Raw genomic sequence first — 22,856 nt, forward strand, 5'->3', positions numbered from 1 at the left:
ATATAATTTCCGAATTATTTTATCATAAATGAATTAAAAATTACCCCGTCAATCATCAAAAGTAAAGTAACTCTACTTCACATTCCGTTCTTAAGATTTTCAAAGAGATCATAATATCTTCTATAAGAGTGATATATTTTGAGTTACATCGTTATTGTTCATTCATAAATAAAAAGGAATTTTTTCACGCAGAAAAAATAGATTGCAGAGAACGTTTAGAATCAAGACAATTTTTTGATGAGCAAAGTTTGAAGAAAAAATTATTTCATTTTGAATTTAGTCATTTCGTCTAATTTAGTCTAATCAAAATAAATGTGAACTATTGGCAACATGTATTTCTAAGTTAGGTCGTTTTTTATCAATCATTCAGATTTATTATATTTCTAAAAGACATCTAAGTTGTCACAACTCAAAAAGGGTGGTTTTTTAAAGATTGTAAAACAAAAATGACAAACATGACATTTGATCATATTTCTATAAAAGGATATTCTTTTTGCCAATATTATTTAATTAATCAATAATTTTTGTAAGTTCTAAAACACAATTTTCTCCCTTTTCTAAAAATTTAATTTCGTAAATTATGTCACTTTCGAATGAAAGGAACGATATTAAAATTCTGCGGCATATTAATCAATGAAAATTCAATATTTCACTGATCTCAGTCTTTACTACGTTTTGTAACTAGAAACCGCGAATCAGCGGTCAAAATAAACCGATGTTGGTGAAACCCAGCTATTTCTGGCTCTAGTCTCAAGTGGAAACAGTGAATCGGGTAAAGACACCGTTATTTCTCGCTTCCGTCCTCCTTAGAAAGAGACAAAGGATAAAAGTTAAGCTAAGGTTAAAGTTACGCGACGTTGGTGAAACCGGCCCTCGGAAGACACGTCGGGTACATAAAGTACCCACGTGCGATCACGCGCGGGCGTGCAGACACGCGGGCTTAAACTGCGTACGACATGTCCGTCGGAGGGTTATAGGGTGAGAGCGAAGGAGAGGAGCACGATGCAATTTGATCTCGCGTGTGCGAGAGAGCCGGGCGCGGTGGCGACGGCGATGCAACGGCTGACGTCACCACCGAAATTCTCCGTCGCGGATCGGACATGCGCGCGGACAGACAATCTGGCGTCTAGACGTACCAAAATAAATAATGCGCGGTGCCTCGCCTCGCCAAGTCAAATTGTTGTTTCGCACACTGGTAATATCCCGTCGTTTGTCGTCCTTGTCGGTAGCGCAGTAGTCGGAGTAGTTCCCTCCGCCTAGCCTCCTGTTGGCTCATGGGGGATGGTTACGGAGAAACATCCGAATGAGAGTCCCTCCGCTCGATGCATCACGCAATGCGTCGATCAGTCTGCGGAGTCGCAGTAAAGAAAACCTTCTGCTCTGTATAGCGTTAAAGATTATTTTCAACCTGGCATTGATTAATTCGAGAATGACGGAAGAATTCCAACTGTTTAAACCGGGTTGTGTTTGAATGTCGTTTCAAATTCGAGCACGATGCGTCTATCGATACCGATGGGTCCTTATACTAAAAAAGAAAAAGGAAGAGGGGGAAAAAAAGGAAGATCGAAGACGAATGCACCGGTGGATTTTTCGCAATCACGATGGGACTCGATCATAACAACCGGTATAATATGTCCGACAGTGTTTCTTGGAATTATTTTCATAGCCCGGGGGAATGGATAACATGCGAGGAACGTCGGCTGTTTGATGGCGACGCAGACAACATCGTGGAGAGAGAGAAAGAGAGAGAGAGAGAGAGAGAGAGAGAGAGAGAGAGAGAGCGCAACAGTGAGCAACACATCGCGGCAGAAAAATCGGCGCGTAAACATTGGGCTCCTGGTCTCTCGGAGTAGTCGGAGAACATGGTCTCACCTGGCGTTGAGTTGAGTCGCGCGGTGGCGTGGCGCGGTGCATCCGAGATACGCCTTCCCTAATGACAGAGTCTCCTTTCCTCTGGGCCTTCTCTCTCTGCCTCTTTCAGTTCTTCCCCCGAGACGAGGGACGTTCGAATGAGAATTTAAGACGCACTGCCCACGCGCGCCAAATTATTCCGCCTTATGCCCGTTTCCTCCGATCGGAATTGTAAAAAAAAGATAGAATTCCACCGACGCTGCCCTGGCCGGCGCGGCGCGCGGCGATCGGATCAGCGCGCGGCACGAGGACTCGCGAGAGACGGCTGCGGCGATGGAGGAAGATGCAGAAACAGAGAAGAAAAAAGAAATGGAAATCGTGGCAATTTGCATGGTCTCTCCGGCCAGCACTCCGGCCCTCAACGTCTTCGGCCTGCGAGAGAACGGAGGCAGACGGCAATCAAGATAAGGTCTTTCTTCTCGGGATCCGTCAGGGAATACTGCGTTCTCGGTCCGCCTTCCCGATTCTTCGATCGCTTCGTGGAATCGGGATTTGAATTTCGGAGTGGATTGCGCAATCCGCGCGCCGGCACCCACGCGTGGGCGCGCAACGCAATCGTCTTCGGACCAGACGGTCATTTTAAAACCAATACCTGCCTATCGGGAACACGCAAATCGCCGCGCCGCGCCGGAGAAGAGCTCTCTCTCTCTCCCTCTCTTTATCCCTAGCTCACCGCATTGCCTCTCGGCTTTGCGATATTTCACGCTTGTTCCGCGGCGCAGACGTACACTTTCAGACCGGAATGCGAGACGCATTTTTATAAACTTTCTAAGCTAAGCGCAAACATTCTATGAGCGCGCGCTCTTTTCAAATGGAAAATTCAAAAGTCACGCTAGAAAAAATTTTTTGTTCTATCAACTCATATTTTGCTATAATAATAAAAATTCAGTTACGATATACCGAACTGTAATTTTACTATAGCAAACTATTTTGTTTAGTAATAAATAAATAATTTTGTTATTTACAAAGCAGAAAAATATATTTCGTAGAAATTAAAGTTTTTGTCATAAAAAGCAAAATATTTTTTATGTGTGGCTATTAACAAATACCTCAACTAAACAATTTTACTAAAAACACTAAATTTTTTCCTAGTACGTATATTTTACACTATAAATTATAAAAGAAATCCTAAATTTAACGACTTTATATTTAAATAAATAAATAAACAATAATATTTATTCATTATATAACATTAACAAATTAATTAATTAATGTTATATAATTAAGTTTAAATTTGTGTTCTTCTTTTACAAAAAACTGATAATAATGTAAATTGTTAAATTAATAAAAATGAAGTGAATCCAAATGGTTTTTTGTTTTCCAAATAAAAGTCCTATTTTTCGGTGAAATGTGTAACAATGAAATTAAAAGAAGAGGAGATGAATATCGGAAGTGATATATATAGGAGAATTACAAGGTGGAACACGATCTGTGTAGTCGCCGAAGAGTGTCGCGTGCTGTGACAGACGATGACGGATGAATCGGCATTCCAACGAAATGAGAGTAAAGAAGAAACACGAGAACATGAGGAAGGAAGCGTACGTGCAGTTACGTATGCGTTCCGTCTGGTTAAATCGCATAATGACGAGATGGCTAATCACGAATTATGCCACGTATGCGACAACCGATTCAATTGTCGCGTATCGCTATTATGTAATTTACAATGTTTCGACCAATACTCCTTCGATGTAATATATAAATTGTACAATATCCGATTACTATAATTAGTTAAAAACTAGAAAATAGAAAATTTATATCAATTTATAACAATCCCTTGAATTAAATAACATTTTGTTATTTTTAACTTTCATGTTTGTCAAAATATAAATTAATTTATTTCTGTGGTCAATTTCAAAATGAATAATGTCCATATATTAACGTACGCATTTGAGTCAAATTAATATATATTTTTTTAATTGAATTGTTTAACTCCGTTAAATTATATTAAATAGGAATAATAATGGCGACTTATAAAAATGGTTTAAAAAAATTTTTAATTAAGTACAATTTGGCAATTTTGGCATCAGAAATTTAACAATGTAAAATCAAATACCGAATATAAGACATGTGTACACACATACACATACATACACACGCACGAAGCTGCTGAAGCTGACGATGTAAAAATTCATGTTTGTAATTCGAGTCTTACAATTGGATTTTACAGGCCTCGAATGGCAGGGACAACGTTGTGTACGCCTTTCTGTTCTAATGAAATGATTAAATCCGATGCTCTTGTTTTCGAGCTAAGGGAGGCGGCGATAAGAAATGGCGGGATGTCGATGTTGACAACGTGACCGAATCGTTTCAAGGCGACGTTTGAAACAGGCAAAGACAGCGAGGATCATAGGACAATGAAGAGAGAAGGGCGATGGAATTCTGCGGAATACTTGATTTTCCAGTGCTCTCGTGTGTCCAGTATCAGGCAGATCAGCAGGTACTATTTCCGCGCGCGAGGCAGTGAGTCCGCATTTCCGCGCGTCGGATTCGTGTCTCCGGGATTCACAACATTATTCGACGTTTGATACGATGGTCTCTCAAATCATCAGCAGCGATTTCAACAATTAATATTACAAAAGGTTATGCTAGTTCATCACAAATGTATAAATTACGTTTTGCAAATTTTACTATTTATGTTGCTTTTGGCACGATGCCAGAAATCTAAAGTTGGCTCGCCTAACTGCGTAACACATGTAGAAAATAGAATAATTTTCGCATAGAGTTATCAAGGCCGCGCAGTAAAGTAGACGTAAATAAAAGAAGATCTATCACCCATAATCTGGACTTGTAATCGAACGGAACAGCGTAAATATGCTGTAGAATGCAATAGATTAGAATTTCAATATCGTTAATTTTTGTAATCCAACACACACTGTTAAATTTATAATAACAAATTATATCTAATTTGAGTTATTTTTAAGAATTTTTACAAGTCGCCACTGTTTCCATTCAAAATGTCGTAAATTTAATTAAAACAATGGAATTAAATAATTTAATTCATGAAAATGTATTAAATTTAGCTCAAACATAGCTTATTATTTACTAAATGCATACGTTAATATAGACTTCGAAACTAATCACAGAAATAAATTGATTTATATTTTGAAACATATGAAAGTTAAAAATAATAAAATGTTATTTTTAACTCGAGGGATTTTGGATTACGGTTGTTCCTTCGATATTTAACAGTGAATGTAATTTACTATCAATTTTGATAGAAAATTTTATTATTTCAATTATTTTCTATGTAACGTTTATATAAACTAATAAAATACTGAAGCCTATCTTCTTATCTCTCGAAAATCTTTTGTCCACTTCTTCGAGTAATAGCAGACCGTTTGTAAATACCACGAAGTCTAAAACATTCGGCAGACTAAACACATTATTACGTCATGTGACAGTGTCGAAAAGGGAGTTCAAGCAGAATATAATCCACTAGTGAAAGCAGGCCTTACGTCGGCGAGATTTATTTCTGTTTATACCGTACAAAAAATACGCCGATCTAATCACAACATTTACTCGACAATTTATAAAACGCTCCATTGTTCCTATAATATACAAGATGCATAAATGAAAAACAATTGACGATGAAGTAGCGTATGGTTTTAAAGAAGTTTCTACAGAACAGCACCTTTTCTACAATTTTACGATAGTCTCGCCCAAAGAAATAGATTTAAGTAACTTGACTTTATCAAACGGAAGGGAGAACTTCGCTTACAGCGAAGAAGAACTCGATCCGTCGTTATCGTTTTAAACAAAAATTCGAACATGATTCTCAGCAAAATGTTCTCTCGTCGCATCGTCTCGACGAGATAAGCTCATCTTCGGTTTTTTTTTTGTTCCTCACCAGCAGCCAGACAGTTTAGCCTTGAAAGCCTCCGATTACTCGGACTTCCTGCTTTGTAATTTCAGGACAATCTATACCTTTAACAATAAGGATTTAACAATAAACATGCAGAATATTATTAGTATACACGTACTCTTTTAAAATCTATTCATTTCTTCCCGTACTCACTGCAAAATATTCATATCAGTGTTTTCCGTATATTTTGAAATAACAAATGCATACCACTTTTTAAAGGCAAATATATGGTGTTTACGTTAAGTTACAAATTCTTACAGAAATCTAGTACTTATTGATCAGTTAAATTATATTAAGTACAATAACTTTAAATAACTACTTACCTGCTGTAGTATCTACTGGCCAACTCAATCATTTTAAGTAATTTTAAGTTAACTGTTGTTCATTACTATTTGTACTTCAAATGAGTAATTAATTACCTATCTAATAAATTGATCAGTATTAGATTTCTGTAAGAAAACATTTCTGCAAGAGAATATCACCAATGTAATATAAAATAAGTATTTCTTCATATTTCGAGTTTCAAAGTTCTACGTGTACATATTGATCATATTATTATGTATTGATAGATAAGATTTATTGTTAATTGATCGATAAAATTTATTATTTGCCTATGGGGGATTACAAAAACTTCCGTTTATTATAAGTACATACCTGTATAATTGTGTTTTATGCACTGAAAAAGTTTGGTAATAACTATTAAATGTTGAACGAAATAATTCCAATCAAATTCGATTAATATAGATATAACCAAAAATAATTTTACTTTTCTAAATATTTCAAAAAAGTGTTACCAGACGGTTGATCATATTACTATGTTTGGTAATATTTGATAAATATTTAAAAAAGTAAAATTATTTTTTGTTATATATTAATTGAACATTATTTTGGTTAAAATTATTTCATTCAACATTTGGTAACTATTATCAGATTTTTTTTCAGTCTGTATATATGTAATTATAAATAATTAGATTATGAAATTCTCTTTATGTTTTTTTAATTACAGACTTAGATTTTTAAATTTTTAACAACAGAAACTCATAATTAACTTAGATCTCGTCTTACGAATATATCAGGCAAAACAAAAATCATAGAAATAATTATACGAATCCGAATATAAAAATTCTTATCATTAAACGTTTGATTGTATCGTATTAATTGCTAAACAGAATAGATAACTATGAGTTTGAATTTCGCGTCGTATCATCAAATCATTTTCACATTTAAAATTAATTTCGTCTGAAAATCGCACCAAATAAATAAACGTTGAGATATGATTACGATAATTAATGACATATACGATTATGTTGTAAATTCTTTTGTATAACTTTGTACAATATTTTTAATTATTAATCTTTCTTATTTAAATGAAAAAAGAAAGGAAAAGATTAAGAAATAGATAAGGGATTATGAAATACCACGATATCTTGTATAGTTTGCAATATATTCTGGGATGCGTTTCAAAATGTTAACTACAGTAACAAACCTCTATGGACTACGTGACGTGAACTATAAAGTTTTGATTACTGCAATACATTGTAGTTACGTTTTGGAATGCATCCCTGGGGGCAACCGTCAAAATTTTTTACAATCTGCTTAAACGTTGGTCGTATATGTTTACTGCATTATCGTAAAAGCTGCATTTCAGTTTTACAGATAGCAGACAGTGTATTTACGTTATTTTGAGAAATATGTTGGTATTAATTTTATAACTTCTGTCTGGCATGGAATACGACATCCAAATGACACAATTGAACTTTTGGTAACAAAATGTATGCATGTATCTAACGTATAAAGTTGTATTATATACTACTTGGTAAGTCCACGTATCTCCTCCTTCTATTCCATAACCGCAATCTTTCTTCTGTCTTCAGTTTTTACGTGCGATCTAGATACTCAAAGAATTTCTATCTATGATGTAATTGGTTCTATCGTTAATGAACTTGTATCAAAAGTAATTATACTACTTGAATATGTACCATATTGAGTTATTTCAATAAAATAAAATAAAATTCCCCCTTCTTTCCTCTATTTATCAAAGGACACGCAAGTGTTTGACGTCAAATGCACGCGTAACGCCAGACCGCCTATTGAATGACAGCTATTTGTATAAATGTGTTATAATGTGAGGAACAACAATTTGATATTTATCTGTTCAATGTTTGAATGAATTTCAAATTCTGTTTTCTTTATTAAATTTAAAGTTTATTCCTTATCAAATATAGTCATATAAAAGGATTATAATCAGAAATAATACAATAACATTGCTCTTAATTTAATATTATTCCTAAGTAATTTAACATTAGTTCTTAGTTTTAAGAGATATGGTGTACATATCATCCTCGCAAAAAATAATACAAGTTAAAATTTTTCAAATTTCGTATTATATGCAGATTTTTTAAATAATTGTTTTAAATAATTTAAGTATATTGGCCTTCAATCAGAAAGATGAAGTTGAATTCAAGTATTTCCCAAAAAAAAAAAAACGGCACAAAGAGAAATAATTTTTAGGAGTAACCTATAGCAAAATTAATGTCAACACTATGTTTAAAAAACTCGAAACAAATAATTTGTATTAGCTCTAAATTAACTTATGTTTAATATTACTGTAACAAATAATTTATTTTAAAATATTCAATTTTCTTTTTTTTCTTCTAAATAATTTTTTGTGTCTTTTTTCTTGTAGAAATGTGATAACTAAAGCTTGAATTTGGTTCAAACATAAATAATAGTTCCGATAATACACTATCGTTAAATGTATTCAAACGGCCTTGTAGTCATTCACGTTAGCGTCAAAACGTAGGTAATTTTCCGCCCGAAGAAACGTTTTTTTTGAATAAGGAAACAACAACGTTTCTTGCGGTCACAGTTATTATACACAATTATATAATGTTAATTTCAAAACATTTTTTTTACATTACGATCACGAATTGTGCGATGCATGGCCTCGTCTTCCGGTTTAGTTCTCCAGTTTCTACGTCTTGTCTAGTTTATCGGCAATACCGATTAACTGCACGCCCGTGCATCCGAGTCGCGGCGCGAGAATTTTTATGCACCTGTTTAGATTCCATCTCACGTATCAGACCTCGCAGCAATCCGTTAAGACACGTCGCGTGTTGGTTGCACGTGTATGCCTGCGAGAGTTACATGAAACAAAATGCACTTCGTTATTTTTTACTTGTTTCTTGGTATCAGTTTAACTAAATAACAAAAAAATTTGAGTTCGTGTTTATTCCTCACATTTTAATGTCTTTAAATGCGCGTTTATCTCGAAACACAAAGTGTAGTAAGCCTTTTAAATCATAAAAAATCAACCGATCATAATATCTTCTCACTGTGATTTTTCATTCAATATCTTACGGCTTAAAGCTTATACTATTAGGTGTTAAACTTAATTCCTGCCGTTTTTCGTCTCCAAAATTGATTTGTTTCGAAGAAGACGAAAAACGGCAGGAATTAAGTTTAACACCTAATATAATAAATCTATTGTGTTTCAAGACATACTCGTGATAAAAAATGATATATATCTCTACTAAACTTGTTTCAACTGATATATTTATTAAGAAGTTTATATTTCAAATGTTTCACGAACAGTTCATCGAAGACGCGGTAATATCTCGGCGATACGTGTGCACACAGGAAATATATTCAGAAGTTATTTCCGCCAAAATGTTCGAAGTGTTTTGTACGACTATGACAATTTAAAAAATAAATTGTGACTGTATCCTTATATGAAATAAATAAGATATTATTATATTATGTTCAAATTTTAAGAATAATATATAACAATGATGTACAAAATTATTTAAACTGAATGTAAGAAATTATTTAATATAAATAATAGCACATAATTTCGTATGTTCTAGTGGGTCTTCTATGTAAAATAAAAATATATATTTTCATTCAACTCTTTCTATATACACATATTTTAATGCATACAATATAATGAATAACGAAATTTATAATTATAATTATACGTTAGAAAATGCTTTAAATTAAACATTTTTACAAAAAAGTTTTCTTCATTATTGTGTATCGTTCCTTTATTATTGTGAATCGTAAATAACAGAATACTTTAAATGTTAAAAAATGTTTACTTTTTTATTGTTTAAAAAATACTTGACGTAAAGCTTTTTAATAAATTTATCTAATAAATATATCTAATCAGTTGCGATAAGTTTAACTATCCTCAGAAATATGTAATTTCTTGCCACGAGTGTAAATTATTGAAAAATATGTATTATATCTAAGGAAAAAATGACTATATTAAATGTTGTATTTAATGGCAAAAAATAGAATTAAAAGATTAAAGAATTAGATAACTGACGAGACCTCGTGAATGAAAGGAAATGTGAGAAATCTGAGACATTCTGTTTCTCTGCAAAATTCATTATGGCTTCATAATTGCAAAAGAGAATTAGCATTATCTTTTTTCTTTCAAAATGCCACAGTAAGAAGGGAGTATCCCCACTTGTATTCCTCTCGTACCTCGTTGTGCCTTGCACAACAGCTATACCTCGTCACAGTTTTTCAGTAGTTTCTCGGTCGTCTGATCATATTGCACGTAGCTAAAAAGCAATACTTAGCGTTTTTACAGTGTGTATACATATATATATATATATACATATATATATTTTGCCTATCATCGATTTTTTGTTAAGTCATACAATTAAGTATTTATCACGAAACGTCAATGTGGAGATAATCTGATTAGTTGATACTTAAATTGTGATAAATCAATAGCAAAAGTTATCAGCTTTTCAAATTAGAAAAGCAATTTAATGGAGATTATTTTGAGAAAATTTCAGATTATTAATCAAACTATATTACTTTGTGTGACTTTGATACATAAAAGTTGTAGAAGTATAATACCGATTATCTATATCCAAATTGCGATCAAAGTTTTATGAGGCATTCTGTTATCAACGTTATCTACTTATATGGTTTCAATGAGATTACGAAGTGTACAAGAATTATTATTTCCTTGCACGCGTTGAAAAACACATTCTTCCTTTTGCGTCGGTATAGCGGAAAGAGTGTCGAAAAGAAGACATATGTGCAAGTCGTTTTAATAAAGTGTGGTGAAAGGCAATGTGACATGTCTGGACAGGTGAACCAGGCGTTCGAAGTAATTTTGTTTTACTATTAATAAGTTTTATTAAATAATTTTCGTAATCAGTGAATTTTTTTTTAATAATCAAGAATATATTTTTATTGTATATTATCCAAAGTTAAAATATATTCGACAAAATATATTTTTTCTGCGTATTATCTACATTAAATATTTTAAAACATGTTTTTTATAAATTCTCTTCTAACTTTTATATTCGTCCAATATTATTTAAAAAAGTTTATTATTTTTTATTAATAGGAAAATCAATTAGATATGTTAGAAGATGGTCGGAAAAGCGAACCTATTACATTTCAAGTAAGTATATCGTTTTCATTTTATCACTGCAAAGGAACTTTGTTTGAAATTCTCGATTGTTTCTATCTATAGGTTCAAGCATATTTCTGCGTATAAGCAATTGAGAATAATAGTCATACCATAAATGTGGTACATATTAAGTCTGTCATACGAATAGAAAATTGGATAATTTGTTGTTGATAAGTAATCCCCGACAATTAATAAGTAATTCTCAAGCATATATATAATAATCTATATATAACAAAATGACATTTAAACAACGGTAAATTTTGGTCATCACATATTTAGACATAAATCAGGTCCACAATATGTCACATCCACAAAGCATCATTTTCACTGACATCTTAATGACTGCAAAACAGGACTATAATAAATGACTTAAAAACTATGTACGATCCACGCTTTAATAGTCCAAGTATCATTTGATTTTTAATCTTACCACGAAATGTTGCTATAATTTTGCAGAGATATTATTTTACAAGATTGAAATATTATACAAAATATTGTCGAAACATTCATGAAACGCAAATGTGATGCAATCGTTGCTATATTTATTAATTTCCTCTATACAAAAATAAAGTACATATAATTACATGTCACATCAATAAATATATAAATCACGTACAAATAATTATAACATATCAGAGCTTCGGTTATAGATTTTCATTATGTAGGAAACTCGATTATAAATTTCGATTAATTTTACGTGCGAGAAATGACTATCGAGTCCTAAAATACCAGAAAAACTATATCGGACTAATTTCAAAAGATTTGAAAACGTCTTAAAATTTATTGGTCTTTTCTCTCAGTATAGTAACTCCAAATTACTAGCGTTAAAAATTTATATAAGATAACATACTAATAATTTAAAGCAATATTAACATATAGTACTGTTTTCACAGAATGCAAATTGTCACAAAGAAAAAAACCCTTGGGCAATCAACAACAACGCAGTCCATGCTTACCTTTCAAAACATCAAAGAGTTTTTAAAACGTTTGGCTTAATAATTTTAAATCTTCTTTTCATAACCTATATAATCTTTGCTAGTATATATTGGGAAAATCAACGTAAGTTAATTTGTCTCCATACAATTTTTAATTTTGTCTAATTGATTGATAAAATTTACAAAATTATATAACAATATTTTTTATTTTTTTTTTTTAGAAAGAAATTGTGATTTTCAATGGTGCGAAGGCTATGGTTTACTACTTATACTTACAGGACTAATTTATCTTGGTTTATTTTATTTTTTGATCGTAAAACGATATCTTAGCAAATACATCTTACAATGCTGCCGGCCAGCAACAAATTCCTTGGAGCGTTTGCAAAATACCAAGTAAAATGTTAACATTATTCTTATCCGAATAATAGAAATTATTTATAAACAATTTATGCCAACATTTAAATTTTCCAGATATGGAACGCGCATCACAGCGATAATAATTTATTTAGTTATACTCATAGCCATCGTTATTTTTCTTACCATTGATACCGTCAATTCCAGACACAGGCTAATTAGTATTCTTGGCGTTATTATCTTAGTAGGATTAGGTTGGGTGTTTTCTAAACATCCGGGACAGGTAAGTAAATCTTAAAACTATAAATCTCTAATTCCGATCATATCTATCATTCTTAAGTTGATAGGAAATGGATTTCTTTTTCTATCGCTTGAAGAAAATCTACGAGAGAATAATTAATTCATGGACTTTACATTTTATTATATTTTAGTAATAATTATTTCCATCTGTCGCGCATCGGCTTAAACGCGTTCCAATTATTATGACATATACGCGAGTGTTGTCGGAGAAAATTACTAGAGGCATGTGGATAGACGCGTCGCCAATTCCGCTGGAATTAACCCACTTCATTAAATCGTCTAATGTACTTAATGCACGCGGATCTCTTGTTTATACTTTTTTTGAGCAACATATAATTCAAGATATTCTATTTTCTAGAAAAAAAAAGAAAAATTCAAATATTAAGTGTAAATTATAACAAAACAAGTTAAAACTACAAAAATTAATTAATAGATAATATTACAAAAATGTCAATGTGATTCCGCACGTTCAAATATAATTTAAAGGTAATTGTTGCGCAAATTCGTATATTAATAATTAATTACAAAATTATCACATATACATTTCGATCCCTAAGAGGACTCAAATCTAAGGTCAAATACGTATGCGATAATTTTGTAACAAATTATTAATATGTGAATTTGCACAACAATTACTGCGCGGACTCGCATTGACATTTTTATAATATTTTGTTCTATTAACCCTTACCGTATCATCTACAGTTTGGTGCCTCATCCATACCATCAAAGGTCACTTCGAATCTCTTCGTTTTTTCGCCTCTTCAAAATAATTTAAAAAATCTCTAAAAATTCACTAACATACTTTCAACTTTCTAGAATGAATATTGACTTTTTATTTTGGAAAATAATAAAATGTGTAGTATATATATAATTTATAATTACCGAAAGACTCAAAGAAACTTGCACGAACAGGAATCGCTCGGTCACTAGTTACCCATATTAGTACGGTAAGGGTTAAGTATCGGTTTAGAGTGACTTAATCCTTTTAATGAAACGTAAAATGATTCAGCTGTGTGCAATTTTTCTCATTTTTTTCTAATTATTTTAACAATCTTGTTAAATATATACAGGTCAATTGGAAACCTGTCATTTGGGGATTGATTTTACAATTTATACTTGGACTTATTACTCTTCGATGGCCTGTTGGTCGTAGTATTTTCCAATGTGTGTCTGCCAAAGTGGCCACTTTCTTGAATTACGCTAAATCTGGCTCCAAGTTTGTATTCTCAGAAGACATTGTTAACAAAGGAGTCTTTGCCTTTACAGTTAGTTGATTTATTATAATGTATTTAGAAATGTAAAACAATTAATTTTATCATTGAGAGAAATTTTTACATTGCTTCGTTTATCAGTAAAATTATTTTCTTTTAATTTATAATTTTGTACTGTCATAAATTAGTACTAGCACAAACTATTCTCTATCCATTAGGTCGTGCCCGTAATCTTTTTCTTCAACTTCATAGTACAAATTATGTGCTATCTCGGTGCGATGCAATGGATTATTATGAAACTAGGATGGATCTTGCAAAGCATAATGAATACAACGCTGTGTGAATCATTCGTCGCTGTTGCTAATCCTTTCATCGGAATGGTAATATTATTGCAACGTTTAAATAATTAAAACAATAACATTATACAAAAAATATTTTTTTAATTATTTTAAAGACCAGGTGCTTCTTATGGATTTTTAGATGTTGAAAATAATGCCACAAACTCACCAGTACATCAGATTTTCAAAATAATTGAAATTATTTGAAATTTTCTTATAAAAATAAGATATTGAAATTAAAAACATTTATTTTAAAGATGGACAATATATTCATGACTTCTAATCGGAATTAAAAAAAAATATTAACCTTTTTTAAAAAAGAATTTAAAATATTGTATAAAGTAATTTATTCACATTAAACTTTATTTTGAAATGTGATGTGAGAATGAAATTTGGCTTATGGCACTATCTTCAGTAGCAAAAAATTTATAACAAGCATAGATCTTGTCTGAATGAAAATAATTTTAACTGTAAACTAATGTAATTTATTTATATTTTCGCAAAATATTTCTAGTCTCAATTTAAAGCTGATTTATTTTATCTTTTAGTCCGAATCCCCTCTTCTAATTAAACCGTATCTCAATCAATTGACTTCCTCGGAGTTGCATGCTGTAATAAGTTCGGGATTTTCCACAGTTTCTGGTCTCTGTCACATACATTTCACAAGTACATGTCACTGGCAACATTAAATTTCAATTTCTAATCATATTTGCACTCATTACAGGTACGGTATTAGCCGCTTATATATCATTTGGTGCTAAACCGGCTCATTTAATAACCGCTTCCATAATGTCTGCACCAACTTCTTTAGCCTATTCCAAACTCTTTTATCCAGAAACCGAACAAAGTCTTACAAAATCCGAAAATATCAAGCTTGAAAAATCGTAAGTGCTTCATAAATCGGAAACTTCTACAAATCATTTATCTTAATAACAGTGTGGTAAAAATTTGAATTGTAATTAGATCGGAAAGTAGTATTTTGGATGCCGCAACGAATGGTGCATTAGCTGCGATCCCAATCGTTTTGGGTATAATTGCAAATATCGTAGCTTTTGTATCTTTTATCGCATTTTTAAATGGAATACTTTCTTGGTTCGGCAGTCTGGTTGGTTACGAACAACTGAGTCTCGAGGTAAAAAAATTTTTCAAAGCTAATCTTCTCAACTTCTAAAAATATATGCTTTTAGGCAAATTTTAGGATTGTAGTTTTGCAGATTATATTGGCAAAAATTTTTATGCCACTGAGTTGGATAATGGGCGTTCCTTGGGAACATTGCGAAGACGTAGGGATGCTGATAGGCATGAAGACAATTGTCAATGAATTAGTCGCTTATCAAAGGATGGGTGAATTGATACAGCAGGGCCGAATATACGGAAGATCGGAAGCGATAGCCACATATGCAATCTGCGGTTTCGCGAATCCAAGTTCGATTGGCATCCAGGTTGGCTTGTATTCGTCTTTGATGCCAGAAAAAAAAGAGCAAGTAACGAAAGTCGTTGTGCGAGCCTTCGTTACTGGTAGCGCCGTCTGTTTTCTCACAGCTAGTATCGCCGGTAAAGTTGAAATCTCAATTCACAACATGTTATATTTCCTCAAGTTTCAGCTCCTTTACAGAAATCCAATTTAACTCTAGCTAATTTAATGTATTGAAAAATAGTGATTAATTATTTTTATTTCGAGTATTAAAAACTTTTAATATTCAAAATAAATAATTAATCTGTCAGAATAAAAGTTCTGTAATGATTGCATCAAACATTCGTCTTTCACATTTTATTTCATTCTGTTTCAGGTGTATTACTCGATGATACTTCAGTATTATCTGTCTCAAACAATATAATGACAATGTCAAACGTCACTTCAACAACATTGACTTCGTTAATTTAAAAAGTTACATTAGAATTAAGAAATTAACACGGTGATATTATACATATTGTTGAAATTTCGTATTTTCATATTTTTATTATTTCTTTGAGAAGAAATGACAGTAAACAACTGTTCTTGTTAAGTAATTATAAGTGTTATAATTATAATTGTTAAGTAATAATATTTCAGATAAAATAATAATGAAAAAAGACGCAAATAAATTTTATTATTATACCCTTTTTAAGAGTAATTTTTATAAACATCAAAATATAACTTATAAGTAGCGTACTATTCGAAATGACCAATCCTGACTGGAAACGACGTTTAAACCTAATAAAATTAAATACGATAAAGAAAGCCATGATCGGTCAAAGTTGGATATTTCAAATAATACATTATATTCTTATATTAAATTACAATATATTCTTATATTAATCATTCTGAAACGCTAATAATCTCCTCTAAATTAAATTAGAAAGAAAGAAAGTAAATAAAAAACTTATTGCGAAAAATATTATCTCAACCAGGATTCGAACCTCTTAACTTTCCTTTATGTTGAAACCGAATGTTATCGGTTCGCAATCATATCTGGAATAAATTAATTTAATATAAGAATATATAATGTATTATTTGAAACATCCAACTTTGACCGATCATGGCTTTCTTTATCGTATTTGATGTATTCACACATACGGTCGTGCTTAAAATTCTCAAAATGTTTTCTAATAAAATTAATAAAATTCCGCGCGCAATAATATATACTAACTATAAGTTAAAATGACAAAGTCACATTACATAATGTGATATACTTATTGTACACTTGTGCCATTATTTGTACGTTATTTTGTATGTATAATAATTATTTACCTATATCAATTAATTACAAAGAAATACAAATTCTCCCTAAAAATAAGCTGCTGCTTATTTATTATATATTAATTAAGAATATTAAATCTATAATATCGCAATGGTATAAATGTCGCAATGTAGTAATATCACAATGTCTTAAAAATGTGGAATAATTGCATAATACTTCGAAAAGCCGAAAGTAGATAAACTATTGTTTTCATTTTCTACAATCGTTTATGGTAGAGCATGCAACTGATAAGTCTCATAAATGCTATCAGTGCGGTTAAACACGTCGGCAGTCACCTCCAACATTTTGGGTAAAACATCTATATTCCGCTGAACATTTTCACCACAAACCTGAAGAAATAAATGTACGTGAAATAACCTGTTCAATATATCAACTATTTCATAGTTGATATCCTAAAATGAATCTGTTAATCCATTTACCTTTTTGAACAAAATCTCCCTACTAGGCATAGTGTACATTGCAACTATTGCAGCTTTCCTGATCATCCATGGATGATGCTTGGCCAAAGTTTTATTGTATGCATCTTGACAACAAGAAGTCGTTTTCTCAATATCTGCGAGATCACCCAGTTGTTGTAAAAATTCCCTAATAAAATCTAGAGGGCCAAATAACATAAGTCAGATGTTAATTTCTAAACAATATCAAGAGATAAATGAAATCTCATAATGTAGTACCTAAGCCTCTATGAAGTCTCAATAAAGTACGTGTGCCATTGACAAAATCGGCTTTCTCTAAAAGTTTGTTTTCTCTTTCATATTCAATCATAGATTTAACAGTCATATAATTCTGAGCATCTTTATTTTTTAATTCAATCAAGACTTCTATCTTTTGTTTCAGATCAGAAGAGACAAAACTGAAGACACTGCCCATCAGCTGAAAAAATCTGTATGTGCACGCAGCATGTTACAAAACATAAATCTTATATTGTAATCTCAAATCTAATATCACAGACTGATAAGAGATAATATAAATTTGCTGATTTAACGACGCAAATATGAAATGATAACAGTAAAAAATTTGAATCTGTTAATAATATCAAAGAATTACAGTTTTTATATTATGACATATTTATGTAATGCTAATATATAACATATTATTTACAAATATTTGATTCAAATTTTTGTTTATTAAATTTTGGATAAAAACAATATAAGATAATATATAATGTAAATATTTTTAATACAATATTATAAAGAATTACTTAATCGAGCTGTTATTTGCCTTCAATTATTTGTTTTACTTTGATATATTGCAAAGATGTCTTAAGACTGCTCATCAAACATCAACCGTAATAAGATAATTAATAATTTGACATCTGTGCATGATCAGGTTATGTTTTTATGACAAGTTAGCGGTCCAACTTACTTATATAGTTCGTTGTAGGCCTCCAGATATGCTTTTAGATCAATATCGTCATTTTCCACGAGAGCTTGATCAAAATGATCATGTACCGTTCGCAAATCGAAGAAACTTAATTCTGGTCCCTCCGCCATCGTAGGAATTATTGCATTCAGAGTCCAAACTACTCCAAATACTCTTGAAAAAATGTGCAACAAGCGCCGCCTGTCATAGAACTCTGATCTGAACGAACTAAATTGATCACGTGATAAGAAGTAGGGATTTCAAATCCATGTGCATGCTTACGAATATATGCACACATAATGCACATATAAATATACATATACCTATCTATACCTGTATATGTGCATGTACATATGCTTAGGAGCCTATTTAGGGGATATTGAATGCTTGTTCTATTTCACTGATCAAATATGACTTACACTGTGTACAAACAAACATGATTCACGAGACATCGACAAATCATTATATACCATTATTATATCAATATCCTGTGAAACAAAGTTGCAACAGAAATATAATTATACATATGTAATTCAGAAAAAATCTTGTTTCCAATCTTATTATTGAAAAATATTAATTTATGTATACAATAATTATACATGGATTAGCATAATTGTATAAAAATTGTTTCATTGGGTCATAAGAAATACATATGAATATATTTCTTCACATAGTATTATATGTGAATATATTTATTCATGATTATACAGCCGTTAACATTCAGAGTTTATGGATTATCGAAGTAGCAGTTTCCATACGATCGCAAAAGTCAAGCAACGCTAGATGGGGTGGACATACCTTAGAATGAGTGACCACTTGGGACTCTTGGGAGCACCATGAAATTAATTCCTAGATTTATAGAAAACATTTTTTATCTTAATTTTGCCGTGTGTATTCTAGAATACCTATGATACTAAAATAAATTCGGAAAGATAGAAAATTTCAAAGAATGAAGAGGAAAAGGAAGATGGCGATAGAAGGTAACGTCAATGATAAAGATATATTTAAATATATATAAATCAGCAAGAAATTATCGTAGTGTCTCTCTCACAAAGTTGCTATGTCAGATATCTTGAATATAAAATTCTATCATACAATAATAAAAATAATGCAGAGAAAAAGAGCATTACCAGTAGACGAGAAATAAGGTATTTCACTAAGCAACACACGTTCGAACATAGACGCCGATATGGTACCGTCATTCTCCACGAGGAGCGCTACATTCGAAGAATTATTATGAAGCACTATATATTCAAATTAAACAACACTTTAATTTGTAAACAAAAAATATATATACTTAAATAAATATATATCATAATTATAAATTTTTATATAATCTCATGATACTTGTCTTATGAGATAATACATATTACAAATATTAAATATGTACAAATTAATCATACAAGCACTGAAAAAAATTTCTGGTTGAAAACGGATGAATCAGAACTTTCTGGTTAAATTTATTAGAATTCTAGTTGAGATAACCGGAATTCTGGTTGATACTATATTTCTAGTAAAATATTTCTCTTCTAAATATCTACAAAACACAATAGAATCATCATTGTTAATTCTTCCATAATTATAAATTTTGATATATAATCTCATGATACTTGTCTTATGAGATAATATATATTACAAATATTAAATATGTACAAATTAATCATACACGTGTTAAAAGAATACACCAAATAATTTATATTCTACTTTATTCTCTTCAGTCTTTATTTCTCCAATTAATTATCTATTTAATTTAATCATTCATTCAAATAATCCAACCAGACTATTTTTCTCAGTGCGTGTTAAAAGAATACACCAAATAAAAATTAATTTCTACTTTATTCTCTTCAGTCTTTATTTCTCCAATTAATTATCTATTTAATTTAATCATTCATTCAACTGTGCGTCTGATAAATTGAATGACATGTCCGGCCCATTCCAAGTATTATTATACTGCGTATTAATGCAGTTCATGGCACAGCGGTGCTCCGAGAGTTGCACAGTCATTGATAGCGTACGTGACAAAGAAACAATAAACAAAGAATACTAAAATCTCGCTGACACGTTGGTTCGCATAGATAACTGGTCTCCCTGCGGGCGTTAAATAATTCACCGCAACCGGGACTGAGTCGCGGACGAGAAGCGGGGTTTGCGGAGGAGCAAAGGAGGCGGGGTTGGTTGAAGAGCCGATTAAATATTCAGATGTCCCTCAACGCAAATAGAGTAAAGTCAAGCGCGACGTCGTGCGCAGAGGCTCGTAATCTGAAAACTGTACGAGGTCGAAAGGAAAAGCAGATCTTCGCTTCTGATAACGGATTTACTTGTACACAGCGTTACGATGTATCTCTAGTAGATCGCGTTTCCAAAAGTTCTACCGATGAGGAGAAGATTGCCAAGGAATATCACGTTGCTCACGGAGAAATCGCGATAAATATATTCCGGTCGAACAAACGTGCCATAGATATTTTTACGACGGCAACACATTTCCGGTCAAGCGATCTCACGGGGACGCCGACTTCAACGACCAATCGCGCACGACGACGTCGTAGCTGCGGCGCATAAAAATATGTCACTAGGGTGCCGTAATATCTTCGTTGTTGAGACTTATCGACGAGGAAAACGCGCCGTACCCTCTCGTGATTCCTGGACATGGCATGCTCGGTGATCGTATCTTCCCTCGGCGGCACTTTCGTTCTTTTATCGCTTCTCCGGAAAACACGAAACCAACCGCCGACCGGCTAAAAAGAATCGTTCAACGAGGCGTGCATCGCTCATCGTTCTAATTATCTCAGTAACCTAATCTATCCGTCGCGCCGTGTCTTTGGCTTCCCGCTTCCCTTCGGAACTTCTCGATTCTCTCGTCTCGGTCTGCCGCCGGCCTAGGCAGCAACCCTCCCCGACTCTTCTCCGTCGTCTTTCGTACAATCATCCCTCTTCGTCTTTCTTCGTCCGGTCCACATTGGACGTCCGGTCGCATCCTTGTCTCTTCTCTTCTCTCTTCTTAGTAGCTAGTTGTCTCCTTCTTTCCATCTCGAAGTCTAACTGCGGAATCGTCGACGACCGCTCATCTAAGTTTAACAATTAACGCTCGAGCGGGGAAAAATAAATTAATTGCATGCAGCCGGCGCGTGAAACATGTCACGAACATTCAATTTAATCGACGGAGATTCCGCTATCTGATATAGAAGATTTAGGACTTGGAATGGGCTGGACGTATCAGAAACTAAATCTTTTACCTACTTTGCGGTTAGAATATATTTTTTATGCGTGTAAATTCTTTATAAATCGCTAGTTGTCCATAATTTGTCATTAAATTAAGAATATGTATATTGAACAATCGAAATTCTCTTACTGGCTAATTGATTTTTTAAAAACTATATTAACCCGTAATAGAAACACATATTTTGTGACGCTAAAAAAATATATGGGTCACATTGGGACTTGCTAAAATGTTTTCTGTTATAGTTTTAGAAGTTTAAAAATTTTTAATAACTATAAAAAATTGCTTGAACTTAGCATAAATATAGTACGATAATCAGCTTACCTAAAAGAACAAAACTGTGAAAAATAAGATTGTGAAATATAAAATTGTTCCAAATCATTATACTATTTAAAATTATATTATGTAAGAAATTGTTCGAAGGTCACCAAACTTATACATTCAGTTATGGATTAACAAATATATTAACCAAAATATAAATTTAACTGATTGACTTTTAATACTTTCTACAAAGTATTTAAAAAAGAATGCCGAAATCGCCGTATCTTCGCCTTCAACTTTCTCCCTCTTACGTCATTCTTTTGTCCCGATTGTCAGGCATGTCAGAAACGACAAGACGACAACTAGGAGACGAGAAGGGTGTTTGTCATATGTCGATAGGCGTCAGAATTGACACATTCGCCGAGTACGAAACGGAAGTGGCGTTTGGGGCGACGTACTAGAGGGATTCGAGGGTGCAAGACAGATAAATATTTGAGGAATTTGTTGTCGGATGAAGGCGGCGTGAAAGACTCATCGCTTGTTTGGCGGTTCTGTTAAAGGAATTTCGGGCGATTTTCATAGAGCTTTGCATACAGAAAATGCCAAGAACCGCCAAGAACATATATAGATATATAATTTTTATTATTTATATTGTCCACATGTGATCGAGCATCGATAAAAAAGTGTGATTGCGATCTTACATTTGCCTCACTTTGTATTAAGGTGCTACAACAATCTCCTGCAATTATTTCCATTCAAGAAAGGAGAAATTCTAAATTTTAGCAAAGCATCAGACATAAATGCAAGAAAGATGCGGAAGGAAAGAGGAACAATGAGAAATTTCTAACCCTTCGCTATACAGCGTTACACCCTCGTGTGCGGTTCGTAGGAAAAGTTTTAGGTGAACTGCGTACATGAGGGTTGGAG

The 22,856-nt window shown here is 32.3% G+C and overlaps 2 protein-coding genes across 3 annotated transcripts; one reads left to right on the forward strand and one right to left on the reverse strand.

Moving 5' to 3' along the window:
- The first annotated feature begins 10,569 nt into the window (after nucleotides 1-10,569).
- CNT2 (Concentrative nucleoside transporter 2) lies at nucleotides 10,570-16,333 on the forward strand. Of its 2 annotated transcripts, none has more exons than XM_018514347.1 (12): nucleotides 10,570-10,901; nucleotides 11,145-11,201; nucleotides 12,104-12,269; nucleotides 12,367-12,538; nucleotides 12,617-12,782; nucleotides 13,870-14,064; nucleotides 14,229-14,390; nucleotides 14,897-14,990; nucleotides 15,073-15,232; nucleotides 15,312-15,480; nucleotides 15,536-15,902; nucleotides 16,139-16,333. In XM_018514347.1, exons 1-12 carry the CDS (start codon nucleotides 10,680-10,682, stop codon nucleotides 16,231-16,233), a joined length of 2,025 nt encoding a protein of 674 aa, XP_018369849.1. In that variant the 5' UTR covers nucleotides 10,570-10,679; the 3' UTR covers nucleotides 16,234-16,333. The 2 variants fall into 2 exon arrangements, with proteins under 2 accessions (XP_018369849.1, XP_018369850.1); XM_018514348.1 differs by having other exon boundaries at nucleotides 15,563-15,902.
- A 778-nt stretch (nucleotides 16,334-17,111) lies between these two features.
- LOC108765577 (ceramide-1-phosphate transfer protein) lies at nucleotides 17,112-18,582 on the reverse strand. Its single transcript, XM_018514351.1, has 4 exons — nucleotides 18,455-18,582; nucleotides 17,764-17,972; nucleotides 17,509-17,684; nucleotides 17,112-17,418 (listed from the first exon to the last, which is right to left on the reverse strand). The coding sequence occupies exons 1-4, from the start codon at nucleotides 18,580-18,582 to the stop codon at nucleotides 17,296-17,298; spliced, it is 636 nt and encodes a 211-aa protein (XP_018369853.1). The 3' UTR covers nucleotides 17,112-17,295.
- Nucleotides 18,583-22,856: the final 4,274 nt, after the last annotated feature.

Source organism: Trachymyrmex cornetzi, unplaced genomic scaffold (assembly GCF_001594075.2).
Source record: "Trachymyrmex cornetzi isolate Tcor2-1 unplaced genomic scaffold, Tcor1.1 scaffold5, whole genome shotgun sequence".
In the NCBI taxonomy this organism is placed as follows: domain Eukaryota; kingdom Metazoa; phylum Arthropoda; class Insecta; order Hymenoptera; family Formicidae; genus Trachymyrmex; species Trachymyrmex cornetzi.